This window comes from Leuciscus leuciscus, assembly GCF_965113295.1.
Source record: "Leuciscus leuciscus genome assembly, chromosome: 5".
NCBI lineage: Eukaryota > Metazoa > Chordata > Actinopteri > Cypriniformes > Leuciscidae > Leuciscus > Leuciscus leuciscus.
In genome coordinates, this window is record NC_138729.1 from 18,880,857 (window position 1) to 18,908,567 (window position 27,711).

The following is a 27,711-nucleotide window of genomic DNA, read 5'->3' on the forward strand; positions in this document are numbered from 1 at the left end:
AGTATAATATTTATTATTTAATATTCTGAGAGGTACACAACTGTTTTTCTATAAGAAAATCAAATGACATACATTTGATTGTCTTTTGTACTTGAGGTAAGGTAGTATACAATATATGAGGTTTATTGTGTCTTAATGAAACAATATATGAATCAGATACATTTTCAACTATAGTATGTTCAAGTGTCAGGACTCACTCAATGACAAGGGTAAAATTACTTGGGTATGTCAAGTTCTGTTAAATCCATTGTCAATTCAAATCAAATAATACAAAATGAATTATTCGGATACATACATATCAGAGAACCCAATAAAGCTACTGCTGTAACCAATAAATTAACATAAGCCTAGGTCTAGCAATAGTTAAACTGGATAAAAGTAAACAGTAGAGTGTAGGAGCCAGCAGTGGCTTGAGGGTAAGCCTGTTTGGATATACAGTACTAAAATCAGCCATCTTCAGCTGCCAGATAATAAATGTCCAATAAAACCTGATGAATAATAAATACTTTTATGACATGCAATATAATCCTCTGAGCAATAATCAAATAATTTAATATTTCCTTACGGTATCCCACAAACACAGGACATTGTCATGAAGTAGGTATCATTTTGTAATACTGGCAGTAATGCAGTTTTTATGGAGCTAGTTTAACATATAACCAAATACTGATTCAAACTTCCCTTGCTGCAATCCTCAAACAAGCACAATGCAGGTGACATGAATAGATGAAAACCTGAGCATTGGAGTCTAGCTAGGAAGCTCGAAGATTACGGCAAGAATGGCAACAGGCCTTGCTGTAATACCAATGACTGCACAAATTCACCTTCAGAGCCAGCGAGCAGTTGGTGGTGGGACGATCCTGGCAGTTTTCATCTGAGGAAGCATTGAAGCAGATACAATTCATGTTATTTATGATTTATTTGAACCTATAGGATTTTTGTTTCTTAGAATATGTAATATTACAGTCATAAGTGCCTATTTAAGGATTAGTTCACCACAAAATTAAAATTCTGTAATAATTTATCACCTCCATGTCATTCCAAACCTGCATAAAATTATAAACATAATGAATTGCAATAACAAGGAACAAAAACGGCACATTGATGCCATATGACACCAATTATATATATACTTTATATTATATATATTTCATATATATTAAAATGTTATATATGAATATTATATTTTATTTTCATTTTAAAATGTAATATATTCCTGTAATGTCAAAGCTGTTTTTTTCAGCATCATTACTGAATCATTATTAATATCTTCAGTGATTCAGTGATCATTCTAATATTCTGATTTGGTGCTCAAGAAAAATTTCTTATTATTATCAAAGTTGAAAACAGTTGCTGCTTAATATTTTTGTGGAAACTGTGATGCATATACTGTATATATTTAACTGGAAAAATAGCAGCATAAAGATTTAGAACAATGTGAGGGTGAGTGAATATTAAAATATCTTTAAGGCACACCTGGAGGTTCGGTGGGGCAGGGCTGGAGTGCACAGGTCTGTTTGTTAACAGGTTTGGTCAAAGAGTCACATCCACGAACAAGCTCTCTTCCCTGGTAACACTTCACATCTCTCATTCGCACACCAACACCACAAGTCTTGGTGCACTGAGAAACAGTTGAGTACAAGCAAGAGAAAAGACCAGTGAATTACACTTGAAGAGAAAATCGGTATTTTAAAAACTAGTAAACGTCTTGGTAAGTACTGTAACCCTGGTTCCCTGAAAAGGGACCGAGATGCTGCATCAGAATGTTGATGACGCTATGGGACCGCTTCAGCATGGTTGTTTCTGAAGCACGTGTGGAATCACTCCAATCTCATTGGCGAAACATCATCCCATGACGCATGACGGCGTACCGCGGAAGCTATAAAGGATACCCGGACCAAATATTGTCAGATTTTGTTTAGCTGAAGTGAGTCGCTCACAGCCATGTCGGAAGTATGGCAAGATGACACAGTGTCTCATTCCCTTCTCAGGGAACCAGTTACAGTTGTAACCGAGACATTCCCTTTTGAGTGAAATCAATGCTACTTCAGAATGTTGAAGCTATGGGAACATTCATACCCACTATACCATAGTGACAAATGCCTGTCCAAGAGTGAATCATGGTGAGCACAAGCTTAGGACATAAGCACCTGAGATCCTGGTGTGGAATCTAAATCCAGGCTGTACAATCTGATAAATGTGGAGAGGACCAGCCCGCGTCTCAACTGAAAAAATGCTGCGCTGCCGAAGCGATCTCAAGTGCCCACAGCTAGTTTTTTTCAGCAGAGAGCCTTGCGTTCTTAACTAGCTAAAAAAGTCTTTGGTGGACACACGGCCTTACAGGCAGCCATACGTCTTGTTGAATGGGCTGAGGGGGGGCTAGAGAAATGACATTCTGCTTCTGTTGTTGCCTGAGAGAGGCCTGGGGTTCTGTACTGGCCTGGGGCTGCTCCATAGCAGCAGCCTCCAGGACCTGGATTCGGAGAGAGATAAACCTTTGAAATGTTTCTTTGCCTGTTTCTTTGCCTCGTGAAACTGACAGTGTTTACTGCGTAGTCGAAGAGGCCAGGAGGGGAAAGCAGGGCATCCAACATGAAGGTCCTTTTCTATATACCGGACAACCACAAATGTCTCTCCGTAGCCATCATAGCTGCCATATGTGGATATGTTGATGGCATGGGCCATTTCCTTGGTGGCCCGGAGAAACAAATCTGTGGTCCGGTGTAACTCTTTCACAGCGTCTGGGCCCACACCCTCACCTTCATCCAGATCCCTAAGCAGGTCAGCCTGGTATGCAGTATCACCATTATGTGCAGACATGCTCCAGCCTGACTTACAGCCATGTAAGCTTCGCCCAGCAAAGATAATGTCTTTCTACAGGGCTTGGTGGGCAATGTCGGGGCCTTAAGGGCGTTTTCACACCTGGCTAATTTAGAGCTTCTGTTTCGGAACCTGGTGCATTTTCTCCCGTTCTTCAGTTCGTTTAAGCATATATGAACATGGCAATCGCGCTTGGATCCGCTCCGGAACGATTACTCTGAGATTGCCTGAACGAGGTGGTCTAGGCCCAGTTAAAAACTAATTCTGGAGCAGTTTGGTTGAGATGAGAAGTAATCTGACCCAACAGACTAACGAAACTAGCGATACCGTAATTCATAACGGGAAATGTGCTATATAAAAAGCAGCAATGTCTGATTCTGTGATTCATCTTAAATATATTGTAATATAATTTATGTATATAAATGATCAGTCAGAGCGGAAATCAAGGCTACATTCGTCTAAGTTTTTGTTGGTGTCACTACAACTACAGATAAAGCCACAATAAGCTAGCAGAGTGAACTTGTCAATCTATCTTGAGGTGAACTCTAGCCAATAAGAGGACAATTTTACTCACATGTGACTTGCATAAACACATTTTGGTACGCTTTGAAATGTTAACATGTGAAAACAAACCGAACCAAGAAGAAACTGCAACATTGTAACAAATTAAGTCCCTGTTGCGGAACAAAGCATTCAATCTACATATAGGAAAAGGCCCTAAGGGACGATACAGACTCAGGGAAGAGATAGCTTGCAAGTGTTTCTTCAGATAGACAGAGCCATTATGACACAGAGAGTTTACTGAAGCACAGAAGCTGTCAACGTTTCACAAATGAGATTGGAGTGATTCAACAGGTGCTTCAGACACTATCATGCACAAGCGTTCCCATAGTGCCAATATTCTAACGCAGTGCTGAGTTCCCTCGAAAGGTAACTCACTTAGCTTACTGCAAATGCCTACATGGCCAGCTGTTCTACTTTCTAGCAATCTGATACTAGTTGTATTTTTTATTATTTCAATCTGCCATCATAAATTGAATACATTTTTAAATGTTTCACCTCAGACCATGGTGTTGTGTACCACTTGAAGCAAGGCCTTTCAAAGCAGGTGTCCTCATCTACTGGTTGCTTACTGCTGTCACATTCCTCATCACCATGGATCTGGACCTTTCCACCCGTGATGCCGACACACTGCACCGTCCTTCTCTTCACACCGCGTCCGCATGTCGTGTTGCACTGGAAGGCAGAAGACAGTGATTACTGAAGAAATATTAACAAATCATTATTTTCCACAACATACGCATAATCCTCACCCTCTCCCAGTCTTGAGCCAGCCAATGTGGAGGGCATTCATTGTCTCCACAGGGGTGAATGGCCAGAGGTTTGTTTTCAGGTGAGCACTGAGACTCAGGTACCACTCGTCCCTCTGGTGTTTTGCAGTACACATGACGCACTGTTTTTCCATGCCCACAGATGCCTGAACACTAAGTAGAAATGAAAAAAAAAATAATAATTTGAAAAATTAAATGTCTTGCAATCACACCTAATCAAATCACATTTAAAGGGATAGTTCACCCTACAATGACATTTCTGTCATCATTTACTCACCCTCATTTCATTCCAATAATTTTATTATTTGGAGAAAAATATCTTATATTATATATAAAAAATATATGTTTTCTTCTTTTTTGCCAATACAATGGAAGTACAATTGGCTCCAATGTTGTTTCCTTTCCAGCATTCTTCAAATTATCTTCCTTTGAAGTTCCGCACAGGGAAAAAATGGGTTTGAGGGTGACTAAATGATGAAAGAATTTTCATTTTTGGGTGAACTATCCCATTAAGTTATAAGGAGCAGGATTTTGGACCAATGAGATTCTATTGTATAATGATGCATATGGTGTGAGCTTCATTTGCATCACTCTTCATTTGCATAACTAACAAAACTAAAATTCTATAGCAGTGAAAGTCTAGGTTACTGATGTACTGATGTAACCCCCGATCCCTGGAGTAGGGAATGTCGGACTGACGTCATGGGTCTCGCCTGGGAGCCCAATCACCTCCAAGTGGTAACTAAACGAGCCAACGGAGATTGGCCAGTGTGATTTGCATGCCTGGAAATACGGGTGTAAACATGACTGGCATTACTCACTTCATTCATGTTTTGCTGAGGAGCCGAGACAGGATCAGGGCCATTCAGCGGTGATTCAGGGCTGTGGCAGGGGGAACGTAACATCTCTGTTCCCTCCTTCAGGGAACGGGGGTTACATCAGTAACCTAGACATTCCCATTCAGTTAGTCACGTTCAACGTTACGACGTTACGTCGGACTGACGTCATGGAAAGCGCCACAGCCACTGAACTGTGTTACAAGTGTTGGAGACGCAGATGATGGCAAGCTGCTGCGTGCCCTTTTAGCAACCGCCCTCACAATGTCATAACCTACCCAGCGCCCCAAGTAATCCTGAGGGGTAGACCTCCATTCCAAATGGACAATAGACATATGGGGTTATGGAAGGAGAATCACAGCATATGGGCATCTAGCCTAGAACAAGGCCTGACCGGCCGGGCATGCACATGAGCACTGGGCCTGGCGTCAGACTGCTGAAGGATGCTGGAGGAACTCGATTCAGGGTTTGCCGAGTGGGGAACTCACCTGAAGAGCAAGTAGGCACTCGTATCCCCCTGTAAGAGGGGAATGGTGCTTCAAGCAAAACAGCGAGCTAGCCTTCCCACACATTACCAGCTTGTACCCAACACACTGAAAGAAAGCGGCTCCACTCTGAGATTGTAAAAACTCGCAAATGTGTTAGGTGTTGCCCAGCCCTCAGCTCTGCAGTAGTCTACCAGAGAGGCGCTGTGCACCAGTGGCTTGGTGGCAGTGTCACGTCGGGGCAGGATGTGCTTTATGGCCTCAGTCTGCTTCTAGACTACCGAGAACTGCTGGGGAAAGTCCTCGACAGTGTCACCGAAGAGGCCAAGATGGGGGGGCGTCAAGAAATCAGACTTTATCGACCAGGTCCAACCAGAGATGGCATTCCTGGACCATCAGAGTGGACATCGTCTGGCTGAGGGCCAGTGGCGTGACTTTCGGTGCCCAGAGGGCAGGTCAGTGGCTGTGAGCAGTTCCTGCAACAACCCCAGCCCAGGGCTGCTGTCGTCTTACATGCCTTGCACCACAATTGCACGCTCCACCTGTTGAATGTCCTCGAGGGCAGTGAGAATGGAGGAGGCAGAAGAGCAGCTTTGCGCAGTAAAAGGTGCAGTCAAAATTCTGAACCTCCTCATGCACCTCCGGGAAGAAAGGCACTGGAGTGGTGGCGGCGGTCCGGGAAAGCATGGCCGTCATCTCCTCTCCAGAGAACAAAAGCCCACTCCCAGATGCAGCGATCAACATTCGATTCTCATCCGGAGCACCGAATGAGACACAAGGTGCCTCACGTGAGTGACCCGCGCCAACATTTGGGAACTCAAAGCACATGGGATGCTAGAGGAGTGTGATGTTTGTGGGTGCTGGCCGGACGGAGAAGCTCCCTCTGTAACCCTCAGATCTCCCAAAGTGCTAACCAGACCCGCAGCTCTACTATGAGAAGCTGCGGGGGGCTGGGTAGCAGCAGAGGGGACTCGTGCCGCCGTATTAAAGAAGGAGAGTCGTGACCGCAATGCCAACATAGACATGCTCTTGCAATGAGATCATGCACCATCCATGACCGCTCTCTTAGCATGCTGTTTGCCCAGGCATGAGAGACAGCGATTGTGGCCGTCAGATGAAGTCAGTAAACAACCACATCCAGAAACACATGGACAGAAAGACATCTTGAAAAAGACGCTGACTGCCCGTGCTTGCTTTGCACTTCACTGGACTTCTCTCTCGTGCACAGCAAGCTGGATACGGGACACCGCTGGATGTGCCTTCACACCGGCAGAGAGATCCCACAAAGAAAATAAATAAAAATTGCTGTTTCCTGAGGTAAGATCTCCAATTAGCAATTAGAATTGCTGTTTGCTCTTTTTCTGTTTTCAGAAATATAATCTTTTTCTTGTAGTTAGACTGGAATGAGCGATCACTGTACAACCGCTCGGCTTCAGCAAAATATGAATGAAGTAATGCCAGTCATATTTATACCCGTATGTCCGGTTGGTTGTGACTCGGCATGCAAATCTCACTGGCCAATGTTCAATGGCTTGTTTAGTTACCACTTGGAGGTGATTGGGCTCCCAGGTGAGACGCCATGATGTCAGTCCGACGTAACGTTGAAAGTAACTGACTGAAAGGGAACGGAAACTACAACAAATCATTTTTTTTCGTTCTCACTTACTCCAATAGCAAAAAAAATAATAATAATAAAAAATAAAAAAATAGCTATGACTTTCCAAAAGAGTAAAAAAAAAAGAATATTGAGAGATGGTCAGAAGAGAGAAAGATGTCAAATTTGTTGTCACTCCCTTGGCCGATGCATTAGAAACACTCCTGCAGCAGTTTTAAGCTGGTATTGTTCGTGAGTTACAGTACACGCTGTTTCGTTTGTGTTCGCTCCCTTCTGGATTATCTATGTGCTGTGTTTAATAAACCTCATTGTTTATTAGAATTACTTTCATCTTCCTTGGACTAAACGTTACAAAAACACAGTGTTAAATATTTTTTTACAGTCAAGCATAATGTGTGTGCATTTTAAAATCTTCACAGTGTCTTACCGGTCCCCACTCAGACACTGTCCACTGGCGCTCACATGGAGGGCCGGTGCAGTTTTTGGTAGATGCTGGGAGAGTTGTCTCATCACATGCGTGAATCTCATCTGAGCATCTGACTTCTCGAGTAACCAGACTCTTGCGACCACATTTAGCTGGGCACTGCACAACAAACAAAACAAGGTTCTCTTTGGTATGCTACATAACATTGACATTGTCCAACCATTTCAGTTTTCAGTTTGCTATTCATATAAACTGATATTGTTTAAATAATTTTGTAGTAATTTTTTACTGGCCAAGACAAAAATACTGATTTAGAATATATTTATTTACTTACAGTGAATGGCGTAATAATGGAGGATTAAGTAAAAGAGCTCTTAACCTACCTCAGACCACTCAGCTACTTCCCACTGAGGACCACAAGTAGGGCTTTTACAGGCCCGGCGCTCTGGGGGGAGCTCTAGCTGTGCCTCTGTACAGAGGTCACTGTACACTGAGCTGTCTAGGCCGGGAGCCAGCATCTTCCAGCAACGCACGAGGCGAAACTGGAAACCTTCTCCACAGGTCCGAGAACACTCACTCCAGCTGCTTGCCTCCCATCTAGACACAAGAAACACTTTTCATGGGACATAATCAAATTGGAATTGGAATTGGAATGACATAAGGGTGAATAAATGATAGAATTTTTATTTTTGGAAATTTTTCATTTTTTGTATTGTTTTCATTCCTATTCTTGTATTTGCCACAGAGCCGCACACATGACATGCGAGGGAAAAACACAAGATATTGTGACCACGAATTAAAAATTTGTTCTCACGACTTATTAATTAGTTCCCTCTTTTTAGGTAAATGGGTGTCGCTTTGTACTAATTTGTTCCCTCATTTTAGTTAAATTATGGCCAGAATTTACTAAATTAAACACTAAATTAAGGACAAATGAATACATTTGTAGCAAAGATTTACCTAAAAACTATTTAATCAAATATGGCCACAATTTAACTAAAACGAGGGAACAAATTAATGAAACCATGGATTAACAATTTTTTAAAGGGATTTTCCACCCAAAAATGTAAATTCTGTCATCATTCACATGCCATCATGTTGTTCCAAACCCATAAGACTTTGGTTGATCTTTGAAATACAAATTAAGATATTTTTAATGAAACCTGAGAGGTTTCTGTCCATTCTTTGAAAGTCTAGGTCACCAAAAATTACCAGATCCAAAAAGATCATAAAGGCATCATAAAATGAATCAATGCATATAATCCATTACATATAATTACACATACATAGAGTGCATCACATATGGAAAACATGGGTGCATCACTCTGGAACAAAACTCATTGATTCTTGGGCATCACACATGCATGTTTGAGCTTCCGTGCATATGTGATGCACTCTATGTATGTGTCGATCATTGCTTAGATGTAAACTAAAGCCTAAATTAAATCTGTTCATCAAATAAAGCGATTGAATCTCTTCACAAAACTTGAATTAAACAGCTTGATTCATATGGATTCATTTTACGACGCCTTTATGGCCTTTTTGGTTAACTGTAATTTCAATGGACAGAAACCGCTCAGGTTTCATTAAATCTTAATTTGTGTTTCGTAGCTTAACCAAAGGCTTATGGGTTTGGAACGGCCAGTGTTGGGCAAGTTACTTCGAAACTGTAATGCGTTATTTATTACTTGTTACTGTCATTTCAAAGTAATTCGTTACATTACAATATTACTGTATTTAAAATGTAAGGCATTACACTACTATTGCATTACTTTTAAGTTACTCTCACCAAAATAACTGCAAATATGGATTTGGCAATCTAAATGTAGCGTATGATGCTCAATTAGCTCATTACACATCCAGTAGAAGGTGATGTGGTATCCGACTGAGCTTGGACCCATAAGAAATTTTACCATGATGTACTATAGTACATACCATGGTATACCATAGTAGTACCATAGTAGTACCATGGTAGTACCATGGTACCTTACATCTAACCATGGTACATACTATATAGTACTTCAGATATTATCATGGTACCATGGTACATTGCATGGTACTGTAGATGTTACTATGGTACATAGTATGGTACCTCAGATTTACCATGGTACATACCATAGTACCTCAGATATAACCATGGTACATACTTTATAGTACTTCAGATATTATCATGGTACCATGATAATATCTGAAGTACTATACTGTACAGTATGTTACTATGGTACATAGTATGGTACCTCAGTACATTCTGCCGTACATATTACCATGGTACATACTACCTCAGATATAACCATGGTACCTCAAATATTACCATGGTACTTTGCATGGACGCATGGTACAGACATCTTTTTACTTTAAGCCCGGGGTAAACTTTAGGCTTAAACTTTAGCAAAAATAAAAATAACTAATGAATAATAACTAAGCCAAATATTTTTATTTTATTTTAATTATTATTGTGAGTGACTGCAGTAGTGTGGGCATAGGCCATTTGGTTTATGAACGAGTCATAGATCTCCAAAATCAGTTTTAAATGTATAATTTAATATTAATGAGATTTTTATTTAAGTAATGTTCTAATTCTAGATGTTTGTAAATGCTGCATGATTTTGACGTGGTTTAATCAATTGCCGTGCGCGTGAACTTTGAACATTCATGTCGCTTTCAAACACTGGAGCGGCCGCGGCGCAGAGTTGCCATGGAAACGGCGCTGGACCACTGCGACTGGTAAGCAGGAAACTCCCTCTCTCGCTGTTGAGAATGTACTATCCGCTGCAGGCTCACTCATCTCGGCTCTGTCTGATTAACTTACAGGAAGTGAAACATTTTGCGCGGACGTTTCTCCTCTGCTGATCTCGCGGTGATTTTGGCGAATTTGTATGAAGAAAAAAAAAAACTACCACTTTATTCCAGGTTAACTAACAATGCTTGTAACGCGCGTTACTGACATTTATACCGAGTAAAATATTACTTTTTTCCCCCCAGTAATGCCTTACATTACCGCGTTACAGCAAAAAGCAATGCATTACAGTAATTAATTACTTTTGTAACGCGTTACTCCCAACACTGGGAACGGCACATGGGTTAGCCTAGTGAATGATGACAGAATTTTCATTTTTAGTTTAACTATCCCTTTCATCTGTGGCCACAATATCTATATACTGTTTTTATGCATGTCATGTGCGGTGCTCCATACTTTTCCCCTGCATTTCTGTGACAATTGAGCACGCGCACCTGGGCTGGCATTCTCTGCCAATGCAGAAATCATGAACTGGCTCTGGTCGAGTCAAAGCATCACAATAAACATCATCCACCTCAATGCCATCATACCGCACACACATGGCGAGTGATTTCGACACACCTATTCGAGATAGGACATTGTATAAAAAACAAACCTCCCAACATAAACAAACATGGTTATCAGCAATACTTATGTGTGGATGTTTGTGGCCACTGAGACTTAGTTATAATGCCTTAATTACCTATCGAGCATGTCATACTGCAGGGCTCCTGTGAGGACAACTTCCACCGGTACATGTCAGCAGCGCTCATTTTGTTCTTCTGAAGGAGCCTTTGGTTATTTCTGCGGTAAAGAAAAAAGCATCTCAGACTAGGCCACGGTTCAGCCACCTGCACTGTATATTAGGCAGAGCATTCACGTTTGTTGATGCCGAGACACCAACTGACACTCCAGTCATAAAACCACTAACATTTGTACCATTCCTGGTCACACTCATTACCTTAATGTCAAGGATGGAAAACAGCGCATTCTCTCAACTAGACAGAAGCCAATAAAATTTGTTCCTCTTGATAAATTCCTGGGATTTATCTGATGCGACAAGCGTAGTCTGTACCCGAGTGATCTATGGCAATTTTTTCCACAAATAACAAAACATCTTGAATTATGTTCCTCAGAAAGTCCATCATCCTTACATTCGGCCTTCTTTTCTTCTCTCCACCTGGAATCTTTCTCTTCTCCTTCGGATACGAGTAAGGGCATTTCATGAGATGTTCTTTATGATCTCTGGCAGAGGGGCTGGTAAAGCAGTGTTTGGACACGGCGGAGGGAACCCAGCATGAATTATAAATATGATGGAATGCAATCCCGCCAGCCTCTGCTTGGCCGTCTCCCCTCGGCACTCTGAATGTCTCCAAGAACGTTAACAAAAAAACCAAGCCAGAGCTTGAGTCTGCAGCACATTCCATTCTCCCTTGAGGAGGGCTGTCCCACACATGCGCATCCAGCACAGCTTTGGCATGCCAGTGTGGAGGGCTAGGACCTTACATTTAAAAATGCCAAAAGAGGCAACTGATAAAGATACCTGCTTCTTTATTGTATGGAAGATCTTGGCATGATCTTGAGATTTCTAAAATCATGCTCGAACAGCAAATAATGAGCAGATTTAAGATTGTGATTTAGCTTTTCTTAGCTTTGCACAATGTAGAATTTGAACAGTAAATTCAAGTTATGCCATTCACTCGACAAACCAGCAAGTTGGCTTTTCTGACTTTAAACCACATGAAGTCAGAATTGGAGTTTTGATGACTCATCCTGCACTACACAGACTTTTGTCAAATGCCAATCAAATGCCTTCCAGAATGAGGATGCCCCATCCCATCAACACAACGACTAGCAAGTATCAAATCATCCTTCATGTCTGTTATGTAACGAAAGACTATTGGCTATTAAAATAAATAAATATTATAATAATTATTAGAATGATTAAAATATGATTAAAAAAAGAAATATGATCAAGTGTACTACTGTTCAAATGTTATTATAAATGTTATTATTTGAAAGAAATGTATACCAAGTAATTAATATCAAAGTAAAGACATTTATAATGAACAAAAAATGTCATTGTCAAATAAATGATTTTTTTAAACTTTATATAATGAAAAATACACCATGGTTTCTATAAAAATATTAAGCAAAATAATTGTTTTCGGCTTTGATAATAATAAGAAATGTTTCTTGAGTACCGAATCAGCTTATTAGAATGATTACTGAAGGATCATGTGACACGGAAGACTGAAGTAATGGCTGCTGAAAATTCAGCTTTGCCATTACAGGAATAAATTACATTTTAAAATATATATATATATATAAAAAAAAAGTTATTTTAAATTGTAAAAAAGTTCACAAAATTACTGTGTTTACTGTATTATTGACCAAATAAATGCAACCTTGATGAGCATAAGACACTTTCAAAAACATGAAAAAAATCTTATCAACCATAGTGTACATTATCATATTTACCTGGTGCGATTGCTGCGATTGCGTGAAATATTAGTAGTAAGAGTTCTGTTTGGGAGTAGGAAGTCCCCCGTGTCATTTCGCCGGTGTCCAAGGGTGAACTCAAGCAGTGAGCCATTAAGACCCGCTTGCTCAAGACTGCTGTAGTCTAACTCCAGTGGGCCTGCTTCAGAGGACAAACCATCTCTGTGAGTTAGAAGCTGATTGGTTGAGATGTTAGCAAGAACACCGTCCGAGCCGACTCGTTCTCCCAGTAGCACTCTCCAGATGAGGTTTTCAGAGTTTGCCATGTCCTCAGCAGGTCTGCTGATTGGTACAACACCAGGGGCTCCTACTCCACTGGGCCAGCTGCAGTTTCCCTCTTTTAAAACAAGAAGAAAGATAGATTCATTAAGGAAAGGATGGATTCGTTTGAAAAAAAGCTAAATTAATTATGCTTTAGGGCACAACCTGTTATGGTAGGACTAAAAAAAATGTATCCCAAAAACTTGGTCAGTACCAACCCAAAACACAAGTCTGGGTTTTAAACGGATCACTGCATATCAATGCATTCAGTAACAACTCATTTGAGAGGATCATTGCCAATTTCAACAGATTCAGTTTAGCAAGGTAATGTCAGACCAACAGCAAACACAAATGTCTGTAATTCTCATTTTAGCCAAGGAAAATGCCAGGCCTCTCTGAATTTTTCATCCTCTCTTGTTAATCTTTGTTGCGGGTTATGCATTATAAAGTACTCCATAGGGCCGGCAGAAAGAGGTCTTTTAATTCACTGATGATTGCCCAGTGAACCATGTACTTTTTATGTCTAGTCTATCCTCCATTTACTTCAGATATAGTGAAAGCATCACTCCTGTGAATAAATCTCAGAGGTGAGGCTGATGGGTCATTTTAAAGATCACAGTAATCTTTATTTGGGGTCCATTATTTAATTTGTGTAACAGGTCGGTTATGACGGGGGCCCCTTCAGGAAACATGCATTTACTGCTAAGTTGTACTTAATTAGAGTATTTAGTGTATTTAGACATGAGCTCAGGATGATGATACATAACGTTTCAGGTTAGGACTTTAACCATGGTTCCCTGAGAATGGAACGAGATTCTGCATGGCAAGAAGCGACGCTATACATGCGTCTTGAAGTATGTGTGAAATGTGTGAAGTATGCATCCAATGTCATGCCGGGGTGTCATCACGTAGTGTGTGACATCATGACCAGGAAGCTGTAAAGCGCACCTGGACCAAACCATGTCAACTTCTGATTAGCCGAATCAAGTCGATCAGCATGCAGAAAGTGTGGCAGGGCGACGCAGCATCTCGTTCCCTTCTTAGGGAATTCTGAAGGGAACTCACACTGCGTCAGAAGAAGCAGACCTTATAGGAACGAGAATGCCCACTCCGCCATACAGACAAGTGACTGTCTAGTGTGAATCCTGCGAGTACCTCGGACATGAGACACGAGCACCTGGGACCCCGGTGTAAAGTCCAAGTCCAGGTTTTAAAACCATACAAATGTGTGCGGAGAGGACCAGCCTGCCACATCACATACGTCTTGTAGCTTTAGAAGCCGGCATACTCCTAGTAGAGTGCGCTCTGACAGCCATCGTTGAAGGCTGACCGCACGCCTCATACGCAAGAGAGAAAGCCTCCACCTGCTCATTATCTTTCTAGTCGCTGGAGAACTTTTCTCGGCCGAACCAAAACAGACAAACAGCTGAACGGATTTCCTCCACAGGGCAGCTCTGTGGACATAAGCATTCATTGCTCTGACTGGACACAACAGATTAAACTTCTCATGGTCTGACGTCTGATATGGAGGAGGACAAAAGGCTTCCAACATTATAGATCATGCAACATTGGTTGGAACCTTAGGCAAGTAACCCGGTCTAGGGTGCAGAAAGGCTTTAACCATGCCGGGAGCAAACTCTAAACTCTAAGTTTCTAAGCTGCCAGATAGTCTACTAACTAAGAGAACTAGCCTCTCGAGACTGGTCTCTGGAATATTTAGAGTAGTCAGCTCAGCGCCCTGAAGCAGATGACTGGCAGGGAACAACCGGCTTCTCTAGCAGAGAGGGAGCGGGCCTCTCAATGGCGCAACATCTCAGAGCGGACACTGAGAACTGAAGTCGCTGGAAACCGCTGCACCCCTAAGCACCTGAGGTACTTCCTAAAGCACATGATGGGCGGGAGCAGTCCCAGTTCAACCCTAAGGGCAGAGAATGGCTTCCTCCACGATCTTGACACCTCAGTGTCAAAAATCGCAGGCCCCGATGTGGAGGTTGCACTTTGCTTAGCAGAAAGTGCTCATCAAGTTTGCTTTTAGGATGAGCGTCCTGCCTCTCAGCCAGCCAGTCGATGTTTAACTTGGCCACTGCAGGAGTGACAACCTCCAGCAGCTCCTCATTTGCAGAAGAGTGAGGTGGTGAGTCCTCAAACTCTCCTGCCTCAATGATGAGCACATCCACCTCCTCAGAGCTGGATAGCTGAAGCACCGGGTCTTCACTCGGAACTGCTGAGCGTGCTTCTGACACCTGAGAGAAGGCACTAGATTTAGTGGGTGAGGGTAGAGAAAATGCAGTGCCTTTTCATGAATGAAAAAAAAATGATTTAGTTAATGAATTGATTAATAAGACTTTTCATTAAAATCATCAAAAGTGACAGTAAAACATTTATAATGTTACAAAAAATTTCTGTTTCAAATAATTGCTGTTTTTTTAAACTTTCTATTCATCAAAACATCCAGACAAAAATATATCATGGTTTCTAAAAAAAATTTTTTCAACATCAATAATAATAATAAACATATTAGCAATATTAGCAATTGGATGATTCTGTTAAATTAGCTAATAGGTCATGATGAATACTGAAGATAATAAAATTATCAAATATTCTCATATATAGAAATATATAAAATATAATTACAAAATAAAAACACCATATAATGGCAACAACGTCACTTTTAATTTTCACTTTAAAATGAAAGTTGTAGTCTTTTTCTAAATAAATTAAAATGTCAACAAATCCCTCATTAACTAACAGACATAAAAACATTTAATACAATCTCAAATTTGATTCCTCATTAAGGTACTTTTTGACAGAAATGTATAGATAGCGTAAATGAATATATTTACCTGTATACTGGACTGGTGTGTTAGCATCCTGCTCACAGTCAATGTTAGCTGTCTTGTACACTTCATTGGTTTCCTGGCCAGGCTTTTGTCCTTCCACAGCCCTGGGCCCAGTGGTCTGTACCTGGTTCCCCTCCATCTCAGGAACTGCCTTATCATACATGCTCTCATTATGATGTAAAACACTCCCAATTTCTACAGAAACCAGACTAGATCCTCCTTGTGGGCCTCTGTAAATTGGGGGCTGGGAGACAGAAGCCATAGAGTCCCTCATCACTGTGTACTCATAGGTAATGTAAGGATTTTGGCCATTTTGGTTCCAGACCTTTAAGGGAACAGACAGAGACATGTCCAACAAATAAGAGACCATTAAGACAAATATGTTATGATAATATCCCATTTTAAACTTGCAGGAAACAATATATAAATATTCTGGACTAAAGGCTGTTCTGTTGCACAGAATCATGCTTTGTTTGGCAAGTAAAGGGCACTGCGGTTGAAAAATGTCCATAATTGTCCAAAGACATTTCAGAATTTCCCTTTTTGCAATACTGCATCATCCCACATTCATCCCATAAACCCAAATTAAAGTGAAATAGTCATTCCTCCAGGGACAATGTATCAGAATATTACCATTTACGCAGAGTGAACCATTAGACCTTTGGCCTGCACAAAGTCGAAGCCATTGTTAGCCAGCCAGTGAGATTACCCATGAGCCCTTGGCGGCGAAGGGAGGACCACGGCTACAGTACCAGAACATTGATGGGCTGATCGATGGGCCCTTTAGCCACGATGTACTCGATCCCCGTCTCATACACATCTGTAGGCCGCCGGTATTTGAAAATGGTCCCTGCTGCATGGAAGTTCTGTGGGGTGTCCACTTTATATGCACCATTGAAGAAAAAGTTCCCTGCTTGGTCAGTCACAGCTGGAAAATAACAAGGGTGAACTATAGTGATGGGAGGATTGGATCATTTAATTGACCTTGTCATTCAGTCATGTTCAGCTAAATTAATTCATCTTTATTCAAGTAATTTTTTTCATTTAAGTGGAGTGGAATTAAACCGTTACATATTCATATATGTATATATATATATATATAGCCAAATTAGAACACATACACCTATGCCATCTTTGATTATAAAGTATTCTGAATTAAGAAATCATTATAATGCAGCCAATGATAAATAATAATAATAATAATAATAATAAAATTATCTCCTTAAACTTGTATTTCCTTGTAAGTTTGGAAAGGGCGATTCTGAATGAATTAATAGGGTAATTATCATGAATTTCTCTGCACAGATTTGTGCCTATATGCCTTGATATTGTAGATGAAGTATGAAGTACTTGTCATACTTTGAAAGTCTAGTGCACAGTTGAGTACTCAAGTTATTCAAAGGGCCTGTCCCAATACCAAACGTATTTCCAGTATTTGGCATAAGCGTTCCAGTGGGTGTGAAGACCGCAAGTGTGTGTATAACTTTTGATTACCCCATGAGACACACTTATAGTGTTGTAAAAATGCAAGTAAAGTATTTACAGAGCTTTTTTTACACATTTAAATGTTCTATACTTTGCACTTTAAAATAAACCTCAAAATACTCTTCAGTAGTCCCTATGTACCAGACAACAGGGAAAACATAATTCACACGCTATACCACTCTGAATGATTTATAGTACAGTTGCTCACCCAGGATATCTGCAGACTTCTTCCTCTCTATAATTTGGATGTCCCATGATCCTTCTGGGATTTGAGTTATCAAAGAATAACCTTCAAAGAAAGAGTTCACTTAATTAGGATTCTAGTTCCTTGATGAGTTTACTCAGAACCATTTCATATGAATGCCATTCTACAAAACGTCACGGGTTACGCATGTAACCATGGTTCCCTGAAAAGGAAACGAGACACTGCGTCATATGAAAATACGTTGGGGAACACCTTCGGCATGCAAGCGTCTGAAGCAAGTGTGCAACTAGTCCAATCTTGATTGGTGTTACGTCCACCGTACAAGGAAGCTATAAAGGGAAGCAGGCAATAAAGCAAAGGTAGCTTCTGATAGGATGAAGCAAGCCGCTCACAGGCATGCAGGAAGTATGGCAAAGGGATACAGCGTCTCATTCCCCTCTCAGGGAACCATAATTACATGCGTACCTCGAGATGTTCCCTTTCGAGGGAACTCAAGCTGCGTCGTATAATGACACTTTGGGGAACAAAATACCCACTTCGCCATGCTGACAAATGCCTGTCTTTGTTTGAAGATGTTCAGGCACAACTCAGGACATAAGCACTTGCGACCCCGGAGTGACCGGGTGGTCCAAACTGAGGAACCTTGTTGAAAGTGCCATACCCCTTGTGGAATGAGCTCTAGCTTGAAGAGGTGAATGCCGACTGCACACCTCCTAAGTCATAGAAATAGTTTCCACAATACACCTGCTTATAGATTGATTGGTCGCCGAGCAGCCCTACTTAGGGGGCTGAAGCATACCAGTAACTGAAAGGCCTGAAGGTCTGTGGACTGGGCCACATTAGTGGGCACTTTGGGTACATAACCCGGCCTAGGGTGAGAATCCTACCTGGACCGAACTGGACCGAACATCTTTTGACACGATCTTGCAATGTCCAGATGCTCCCAACACTGGGCCTTGGGAAAGGAACCAAGGCCTTTTTCCACATGATCAAGTAACGAAGGCACCTGCCTGTGCTATGGAAGAATAGATGTGGGAGTAAGCATCCTTTAGATCTATCGTAAAAAACTAAAAAAAAACTTAATTTGACTCACGAAAAGAGGAATTGTCAACATCGTGAATCTGAATCTCCTCAGAGAATAGATCAAGTGGCATAGATCTATGATGGGACAAGGACATAGGAAATCTACTAGAGCAATCAGCCTCTGGAGGCTGACCTCTGGGATGTTTTGAGTAGTGCATTGGTTCCCAACAGGGGGGTCGCGGCCCACAAGGGGGCCTCAGCGAGCTCTGTGGGGGGTCGCGTCATATTTTGAAAAGTTTTGAGCAATTTGTATTAAATAAAAGTCCTTAACTTTTTTCTGTTCAAAATGTATATAATGAGCGAGTTCATCATGAATCCATTTTCCAAACCGTGTTTTTGTCTTATCCTGAATCACTATGGTACACCTATAATAAGTGATTACATTGGGACTATTTTACCCTGGGTCGGATCGCTGCCGCTGCGGAGTAGCCCAGTACCTGCGTGACTCATCATAGACGCACACAGAGAGAGAAGTAGTTCCGGCTACAATGTTCTTTCGAAAGACGCATTACTCTGTTAATAAACGCATGTTTGTTATCGCTCGCTATAGCGCCAAAAGCCTAAAAAATAAAGCCTCACATTGATAAAGCCTCACAAATAACATGCAAGTATTGAGGCCCCAGACAGAAGTCATTTAGTAATAGCCTATATTCATTATTTTTTTACCTACACACAAGTGTGAATACTGATATTTTTGTTATTGCATTTAAAATAGGGCAAATTTATAGGCTACTCCTAGGCTTACATTTTTAAATTACAAAGGGCCTACTAATGTTTTTGTTATTGTATTTTCAATATTATAGGCTATTATTTGTGCATAAACATATCTGTTTATAGTAAACATACCGTTTGTTTGAAAACAACATATTTTGTTAACCACTGGAGTAGTGCATTCGGTGTCCTGAAGTGAATTCACTGCAGGATATAACCAAATTGATATTCTACAGACCTACTATGGAGGGCAAACCCCTCATGACCGCAACCTCAATGGGACTGTAACAAGGTTTTGGTTCGATGGAAACCGCCGTGCCCTGAAGCACTATGGGCCCAATTTTAAAGATCTAAGCGCATGGTCTAAAGCGCACGGCGCAAGTTCACTTAAGTCGTGTCCGAATCCACTTTTGCTAGTTTAACGACGGGAAAAATGGTTGGCGCGCCAGGCGCGTGGTCTAAAAGGGTTGTCCCTATTCTCATAATGAGTAATGGGTGTGTTTTGTGATTTATGTGCATTAAACCAATCAGAGTCTCATCTCCCATTCCCTTTAAATGCCCGTTTCGCTCGCGCCATGGCAGATTAGCTATTTACATGACAGAATTTGATAGTGGAAAGACCGAAGCTGTCTCCAGAGTGAGCTTTGCCATGCACTAGTTAAAACCTCCACAAGCTCCTCATACTGCGGGGAAAGGGCTGGCGAATCACCCAAATCACCCGCATCAATGCTTAGGACATCCATCTCCTCAGAACTGGATAGTCCCATCAACATCCACTCGGCCAGGGCAGAAGAAGCTGCAGAGCGGGCTTCCGGACCCCGAAAACGAGCACTGGAGCTAGAGGTTGAGAGCTGAGGAAGGGCTGAAGCCGTCTCAAGGTCCTCCCCTAGCTCCATTTGCGATCCCCACGAGTGAAGCAACCGTGAGACCCGTTCCCGGGGAGCGTGAGCCTGGGTGCTTTCTTTCTTTTCAAACACGACCAGGCAAGGGAAACTGTTCCTCAAGGGAAACTGTTCACAGTATACACAGCCAGCCCCCTCGAGAGCTGACCGTGCATGCTCCACTCCCAAGCAGCTCACACATTCAGATTGTGTGTACGTCAAAGGCATTCCCCAAAGTGTCGTCATACAACGCAGCGTGAGTTCCCTTGAAAGGGAACACTGAGCTAACATTACCTAGACTGGAAACCCCACGACGAAAGTTCCCAGTAACACGACTGCAGCTGCTCCCATCTCCCTGACATACACCACACTTATCCAGGGTGTTTGGGGAGAAGAGAACACCATCACATCCAATGGGCTGCAAAGTTACACATCAGCTTATAAATTAAGATCACATGCATGAGAAAAGTAATATAGGGATGTATCCTTATATTAGTGTATAGCCATCTACAGTGTAACTTACTTCACATCTCCCATCTACACACACACCCCTGTAGTTGCTGTATTTGCAAGATGTTCCATCCCGTGCAGGTACCATCAGCTGTCTTTGACCATCAGAGGTTGTGCAGTGCAGGTCACATGGATTACTGGAAATGTGAACGTAGTCATCTACAGGAATATAAACAGGGTTCATTGTTTCAACATAAATGATACCTTCACAGCACAGCTTCATTAATTAAAACAGTTTATACCGGGATAGAGAGGTTTCCAGTGGTAATTTTTTCCACTATAAACTTGAGAGTTGAATGACCAGCACTGCTCTTCTCTGAAGCTCCTTCCTGTAGAAGGACATTCCTGTAATTTACAGAAATACGATCAGTTGAATACAACTGGATACTGCTTTTTGGTTGCCACTGCACAATAGGCAAACTTAAAACTGACTAAAATTATGCATTTACAGTATCCCTCGGGTTGAAGTGGAACATGAGGCTCGCTGTCAAGTTAGGCATCTGGGATGCATTTCTGTTGGTCTGTCTAAATGCACTGTGTATATGTGTGTGAGGAAAGGAAAGACAGATACTGTGAGCTGACCTTTGCATTGCAGAGATGATACTTTTTTGCATTGCCTGTGCATGTCATGTTGTCTTTACCAGTTGTTGTTTTCTTTCTTTGAAAGAAAGAAATATTGTTTTAGTTTAGTAGACATTTATTACATTTTCAAATTTTCTCTTTTTTACTGGTGTCTAGTAAACAAAATTAAATGATTTTTGTTTAAGGATTTGAAACAAAACTAAAACCAATTTTTTTCAAGAACATAGTACAAAAGCATTGAATTTTCAGCAGGCTAACTTATGGAAACCCATTTCTCCCACCTAAGAAAAAAATCACGCTTTGGTAAATCTTAACTTAAAAAAGTTATAATTATGACATAAAAAAGTCTAAATTGTGAGATACTAAGTCATAATTATGAAATAAAAGGTCGAAAGTATGAGACTCTGAGTCATAAATATGAGACAAAATAATTAAGACAAAAAAGTTCATTATGACAAATAATTGAATTGAATAAAGTTTATTTTAATGTCATAATAATTTTTTAGTATCTCATACACTTGACTTTTAATGTCACAATTATGACTATTTATCTCACGTTTATTATCTCATAATTAGTATCTCAACATTTAAAATGTTTGATTATGACTCTCAGCTTTTATGTCATAATTTTGACTTTATCTCAAAAATAATGACGTCATAATTTTGACTTTTTTCTTGTAATTTTGACTTATGCCATAATTTTGACTTTTTATCTCATAGTTTCGACTTTTTATGTCTAACTTTTTATGCTTTCTTTCTTTTTTTCATGCGTCATAAATGGTCTTCCATTCCAGCTAGCTACCATAACTAGCTACAGTAGTTTCTGTATTTCAAAGGTGGGGGAGTGTCAGGGAAACCCTGTGGAAATGTTCTTCACATAAGATGTATCTTGCTGTTAAATCTTACCAGCATTATAAACAGTAGCCTAACTAAATGTTTTTATAATAGATGTCAACGTATTATAAAATGTGATAAGCTGATGTTCATTGACCTTTGTTTTAGACAGTGTCTGTCCTGTGACATGACACCTCCTCCACAGGTACGTGTGCAGGCGGTCCATTTTGTCCATTCTCCCCACCAGTATGTGATCACCTCCAGCCCGTCCTCTAGACTGTTAGAGGCAACACCCTCATCCTTTGGAAAATAAAGAGTTCATTTATTAAAGTGAGTATTGGAGACCAACATCTTTGCTTAGAGAAGGCTATAACGTTTCTTATTATGTGTAATCTTTGACATAGAGTATTACAAGTAGCACTACAAAAATAGTGAGGTTTATGATAAAACAAAACAAAAATGTTTCAATGGGGTGAGATAGGTGTGTGTGTGTGTATATCTATATATATTACAAAAGTATGAAAATATTTTTCTGTAGTTTGGTGCTCTGATGTAAACTCAGGTTTTGATTTATCATCATTGTATAAAAACTAATAACTTGTCAACAATTCAAACCTGTCCTCTGCTTGAGAGATTTCCCAGAGACAGAGCCAGCGTTACAAGACCAAGCAGCACCAGACTGCTCTCCACATACTGGGCCCTTAACCAGATCCCCATCCTGTAAGACATGAATATTTTGGGAAAAAAGAAACTGAATAGCCTCTCAAAGCATAGGTTTAACCCCTTAGCTGTCACCCCCCTTTTTGAGAATGTACATTAAAATGCACTATTCAAGCTTAAATGGTTGTAATTCAAGAATGCTTTGGAGTATAGACCTAAGTTTGGTCTTGTTTTAAAGGGGAAAAATAGTAGATTATTGCTGAAGTGAAAGCACTTCAAAAATTAAAGTATGAAAAAGTTATGGAAGTTTAAATTTACATTAAATCAAATATGATTTATTTAATATTTTTCTTTTATATAAAATATATATTTTACAAAATATGTTTTACAAAAAATTACTATAAAATGAAAGCCATATATCTAACCAAGTTGTGTTCCAAATTTGAAGTTGATATCACAAAAATTGAAGTTCCCATGAGATTTTGTTTAGGCGTATTACCAAAAATAGCCACCGGGTGTCATTGAATTCCATTGAATTGAACTGTATGCATTCTAACATAACAAATTAATAAATTTCTGTCCAAATATCACTTCTGTCACTAAATATGGAACCTTGAGACTCAGACCTTTCTGACAATATGTGTTTTGTCAAGATTAGAACATATTTTTATCATAAATTATGAAACATAATTATGCCCAAAAGGGGAGGAGCCTGATAAAATAATTTAGAGTACCGTTTCTATGGTAACACAATGTCCAATTTCAAAACAGTTTTCACAGGATGAATTCTGAGATCGTAAGCTTTCAAATGATACCTAATTTATGATAACTACTAAAATATGTAATGTAATAAAAAAAGGCGATAAAAAAATATAATATAATATTTTAGAGGATAATATATATGTTATACTTTTTAGAAGATAATATTATTTTATATTTTTTTATTGACAAATACTAGATTAAATGTTTTATTATGAACTTTTAGCATGAAAACCAAAGTTTCAATTATTAAAAGTGTGTGCATCGACTTTTTGTGACAAACGCCAGAAACGCCTGTTATGATGTAGATTTTTTGAGGTGCGCTCTTGTCATAAATTCATCTATTACTGTTCCTGCATAAATTGTAACAAAAAACAGTGCTGAAATATCTGTTAAGGAGTCTTAGACCTTTCCAACAATACATAGTTTGTCATGATTAAATTAGGATTTAATTGTAATATAGTGACGTAAACTTAGGCGTCCCGTATACGGGACGGTGACAGTTAAGAGGTTAAATAATTCTCTACAGATATAGCAACACATTCTCAAAGGAGATTGTTTTTCGTTCAAAATGACTATATGTTCTGAGGATATATTTAAATGGATGACAGTGAGAGTATCATTTAGGGCCCTAGGCAGATAGATAAGACATGACAAAAGCTATACGTGTGTGTGTGGTCCAGGTATTAAGTATATAAGTATATAAGTACACAATGATAGTAAAACTTGGAATTTTTTGATGTTGTGGGGACAATAATTGAAATTAATTTCTAACTTTGTTCTATTAATTGTATTTGTCCTGTTGTTTGTAATTTGCTTCTTTGTTCTTGTTTTTAATATGAAAAAATGTAATAACAAAAATAACTATATCGTGATATGTTTTTATCGTGATATAAGATTTTTGTCATATTTCCCACCCCTATTTGGGTGAATCAAAGATGCCACAAATAGTTTTGTTTTTTTTACTCAAAATCCACTTGGCTTAAAAATATTAGGAAACGCGCCCTCTTAGGTTGCATGGGCATGACGTTTTATGTGACCGGAACACATGAAATACAATGAAAGGATGAATGCAATTCTCTGGCATGTATTTAAGTCCAGGGATGCAAGAACATATACATTTCATTTAAGAAGACCATAAAAGTTAGCAAAAATCGCCAATCACACAAACTTCTCCAGTTCTCCTCCATCTCATGACTTCTCATCAGACCTGCACCTCCAATTAGGTAGGCTCCTTAAAGTAAGCAAACAGATCATCTCACTCTGTTTGCAGTCTGGCTTTTCCTGGCACTAAATATTGGTGACAGGTGTCTTAAACTACCCACTGGAGCACCTGGAGTTCATTATCCACCCCAGACACAGCTGGAGCCCCGCCAGCTCGCCAAACACTCGTCTCCCACAGACCACGCGACGAGGCTGCGACCGCCGAGACAGACCTTCCTCTTCTGAGTTTCCCAGGCCACGAAAGAGAGTAAACACAGGCTAACCCCCTCCCCTGGGGCCTCCGCTCAAGGGAAGAGGGGTGTTTTTCTTTCCCTGGCAGCAGACAGACAGCAGGGCCATTCCCCATTAGGGGGGAGGAGGGGGAAGCCCTGTCTGTGAGCTGGAAGCAGACTCATCCTTCTCTGGAAGAGCTCCTGGTCACAGGGACCAGACGCAAGGATTCCTCAGTTCTCTGCAGCCTTCTCACGTCCACCGTCTTCAAGTGGAAAATCAATATTGCAGCTTTCTGTCTAACGGGTGATGGGTACAAACTCACAGCATGTCAACCATGTAAGTGCTGAGAGACCAGCAGCAAGTGTTGTGACACATTTATGCAGATCAAACTGAACTATTGTGAGCAGATAATCAATAAACATTCACATTTACATATATGCATTTGGCAGACAAGTTACGGAATACAATTCCTATTTTTATATTTTATTTATTTATTTTATACATTTTTATTTATTATGTATTACACTCATTATGGAAATTAAAAATTACAAAAATTATGGAATATCGGATTTTTCTGGACATGAAAATGTCTTTTTCTTTTGAACATTTGATTTCTTTATCTAATTTTTTAACATGGAAGAAAGCTATTTCCTGTGAATGTGAGAAGGATATATAAGTATAAATTACTAGAAGAATAACAGTTTACTACAGTTATTTGTGCTAAATAACAATGTGTTTATGATTATAGTTATAAATTCATTTAATATGATAAATACACAAAAAAAACTCAAATAGTGAAAGTGACATTGGAAGACGTCAGTATTTATATTACTATAATATTGTTACAGTGCTCATCTTGTTGCTAGTCAAAGACAAAAACAAGTAAAAAAAAAAATATTGTACATTGTAAACAATTTTTTTCTCAGCTGAGAATTTACATGACAATAATTTAAACTCTAAACGAAATTTCATGTTCACATATTTATTTAGTTGGCAAGTAGTTTAGTAAGCAAAATAATGTACGGTCAGCTGGTCATTATCGCAAATTAGTAAAAAGTTGAAACAGAATGCGTACTTTTGAATACTTACTTATGGAGCCCTACACATGACATTCTGGAAAAAAAAAAATTATACTAAAAGTTTGTTCTTTTGTTTTAGTTAAATCATGGCAACCTTGTACTAATTACTTCACTCGTTTTAATTTAGTTAGATCATGGGAAATAATTCTTAATTCATGGCCATGATATCTCTGTACTTTTTAGGGCTTCATCTTTCTCATTCTTTTGCTTTGGATGCTGTCCACCCTTAAGCTGCTCACTAATTTCTTGTGGTTCCCCTCATCCATTCATCATCCATGGTGATGTATTTATGTGAGTAGATAAACTATTATGTGAGTAGAAAATAGATTGACTATTTTAAAGTCTAATATCAAATTATTTTCCCTCTTGCTTTACACATTATCAAAACCACACATTAATTTTCTAGGGATTTTTCAAATGGACATTTCAAAACATGATGGACTCATCAGAGCTAAATATTTTAACTTAAGTAGACTTTTCAATAACAAACAGTATAAAAGAGCAAAAGCACCATTTTCATATTTATTGCAGAATTTATCATGCAAGGAACATTTCATTTTCTTCTTTGGACTTAAAGTAAGCCTCAGCTGTTCTCTGCAGCTGGACAAAAAAAATTGAGTGCCACATTACAATCACTTGATATATATATTTATATATAATTTTTCTTTTTTTTTACCTGACAGACCATTACTTTCACTTTATTGACTTTGCATCAGCAGAGCAGTCAACACTGTTTGTTTGGGTTTGTAGAACAAGTGTCTAGTCTGCTTGGCTTCCCATGCTCTTTTCCCAAAACATTCAGCACTATTCAGTGCAATGGACACACACACACACACACACACACACACACACACACACACACACACACACACACACACACACACACACACACACACACACACACACACACACACACACACACACACACACAGAGTCAGTCACATAGTAAATATTTGCTCTTACCTGCAGTCCAGTGGCACTGTTGGAGCTGAGTGCTGCTTGGACAGTGTAGGTGGTGCTGGTGGTGGTGGTTTGGTGGTGGTGGTTTCTTATGGTGTGTTCTGAGGATGTGCTTTGTAAAGAGGGTAAGGTGTGCTCCTGCATCCCTCCTCTCCTCCGTCCTCTCCTCCTCCCTCCCCCTTTCTTCCCTTCAGTCCCAGCAGGAAGAGAGTGGCAGAGTTTGGGAACGCCTTCGTAAAAACACTTTCCCGGCTGGTGCCAAGCTCATGGGCTGCCTTCTGCTGTGTGGTGGAGCGGAGCCACACTGCCATAGACTCAGCCAAACTGCTGTCTACTGGTCTCTGCTTGCAGACAGACAGGGAGGAAGTTGTCGTTTCCCACAGAGAAGCACCCCCCCCCCCCCACACACACACACACACACACACACAGACTCCCCATAGCCCTCCTCATCACATCAGTCCATTCATCCTCCCCACACACAATTTGTCTATTCCAGATCATCCTCTCATGTCTCCTGCTGTACAGTAAGTTTTACTTACAAGCCCACCACTGCCGAGACACCCATCACTTCCACAGGCCATAGTGTAAAAACACTTAATGGGAATCCTGATAATTATCCTAATGACAACAATGAG

The 27,711-nt window shown here is 40.1% G+C and overlaps 1 protein-coding gene across 1 annotated transcript; it reads right to left on the minus strand.

Annotated features, from left to right (window-relative positions):
- LOC309498955 (ADAMTS-like protein 2) lies at positions 1-27,289 on the minus strand. Its single transcript, XM_082169941.1, has 19 exons — positions 27,080-27,289; positions 22,797-22,899; positions 22,339-22,481; positions 21,348-21,423; positions 21,008-21,110; positions 20,779-20,924; positions 20,550-20,673; positions 17,584-17,664; positions 16,643-16,818; positions 15,894-16,215; positions 12,769-13,126; positions 10,991-11,091; positions 10,743-10,869; positions 7,895-8,108; positions 7,515-7,670; positions 4,134-4,304; positions 3,880-4,056; positions 1,477-1,621; positions 1-874 (listed from the first exon to the last, which is right to left on the minus strand). Exons 2-19 carry the CDS (start codon positions 22,896-22,898, stop codon positions 753-755), a joined length of 2,844 nt encoding a protein of 947 aa, XP_082026067.1. The 5' UTR covers position 22,899; positions 27,080-27,289; the 3' UTR covers positions 1-752.
- Between the last annotated feature and the right edge of the window lie 422 nt (positions 27,290-27,711).

Excerpts from the sequence above, each read along its gene's own strand:
- LOC309498955 (XM_082169941.1), bottom strand. The coding sequence starts at position 22,898 with ATGGGGATCTGGTTAAGGGCCCAGTATGTGGAGAGCAGTCTGGTGCTG. Across the intron at positions 22,482-22,796 it reads ATCTCTCAAGCAGAGGACAG|GATGAGGGTGTTGCCTCTAA; the intron begins GTTTGAATTGTT and ends TATTTTCCAAAG. Across the intron at positions 16,216-16,642 it reads ATCAGCCCATCAATGTTCTG|GTCTGGAACCAAAATGGCCA; the intron begins GTACTGTAGCCG and ends GTTCCCTTAAAG.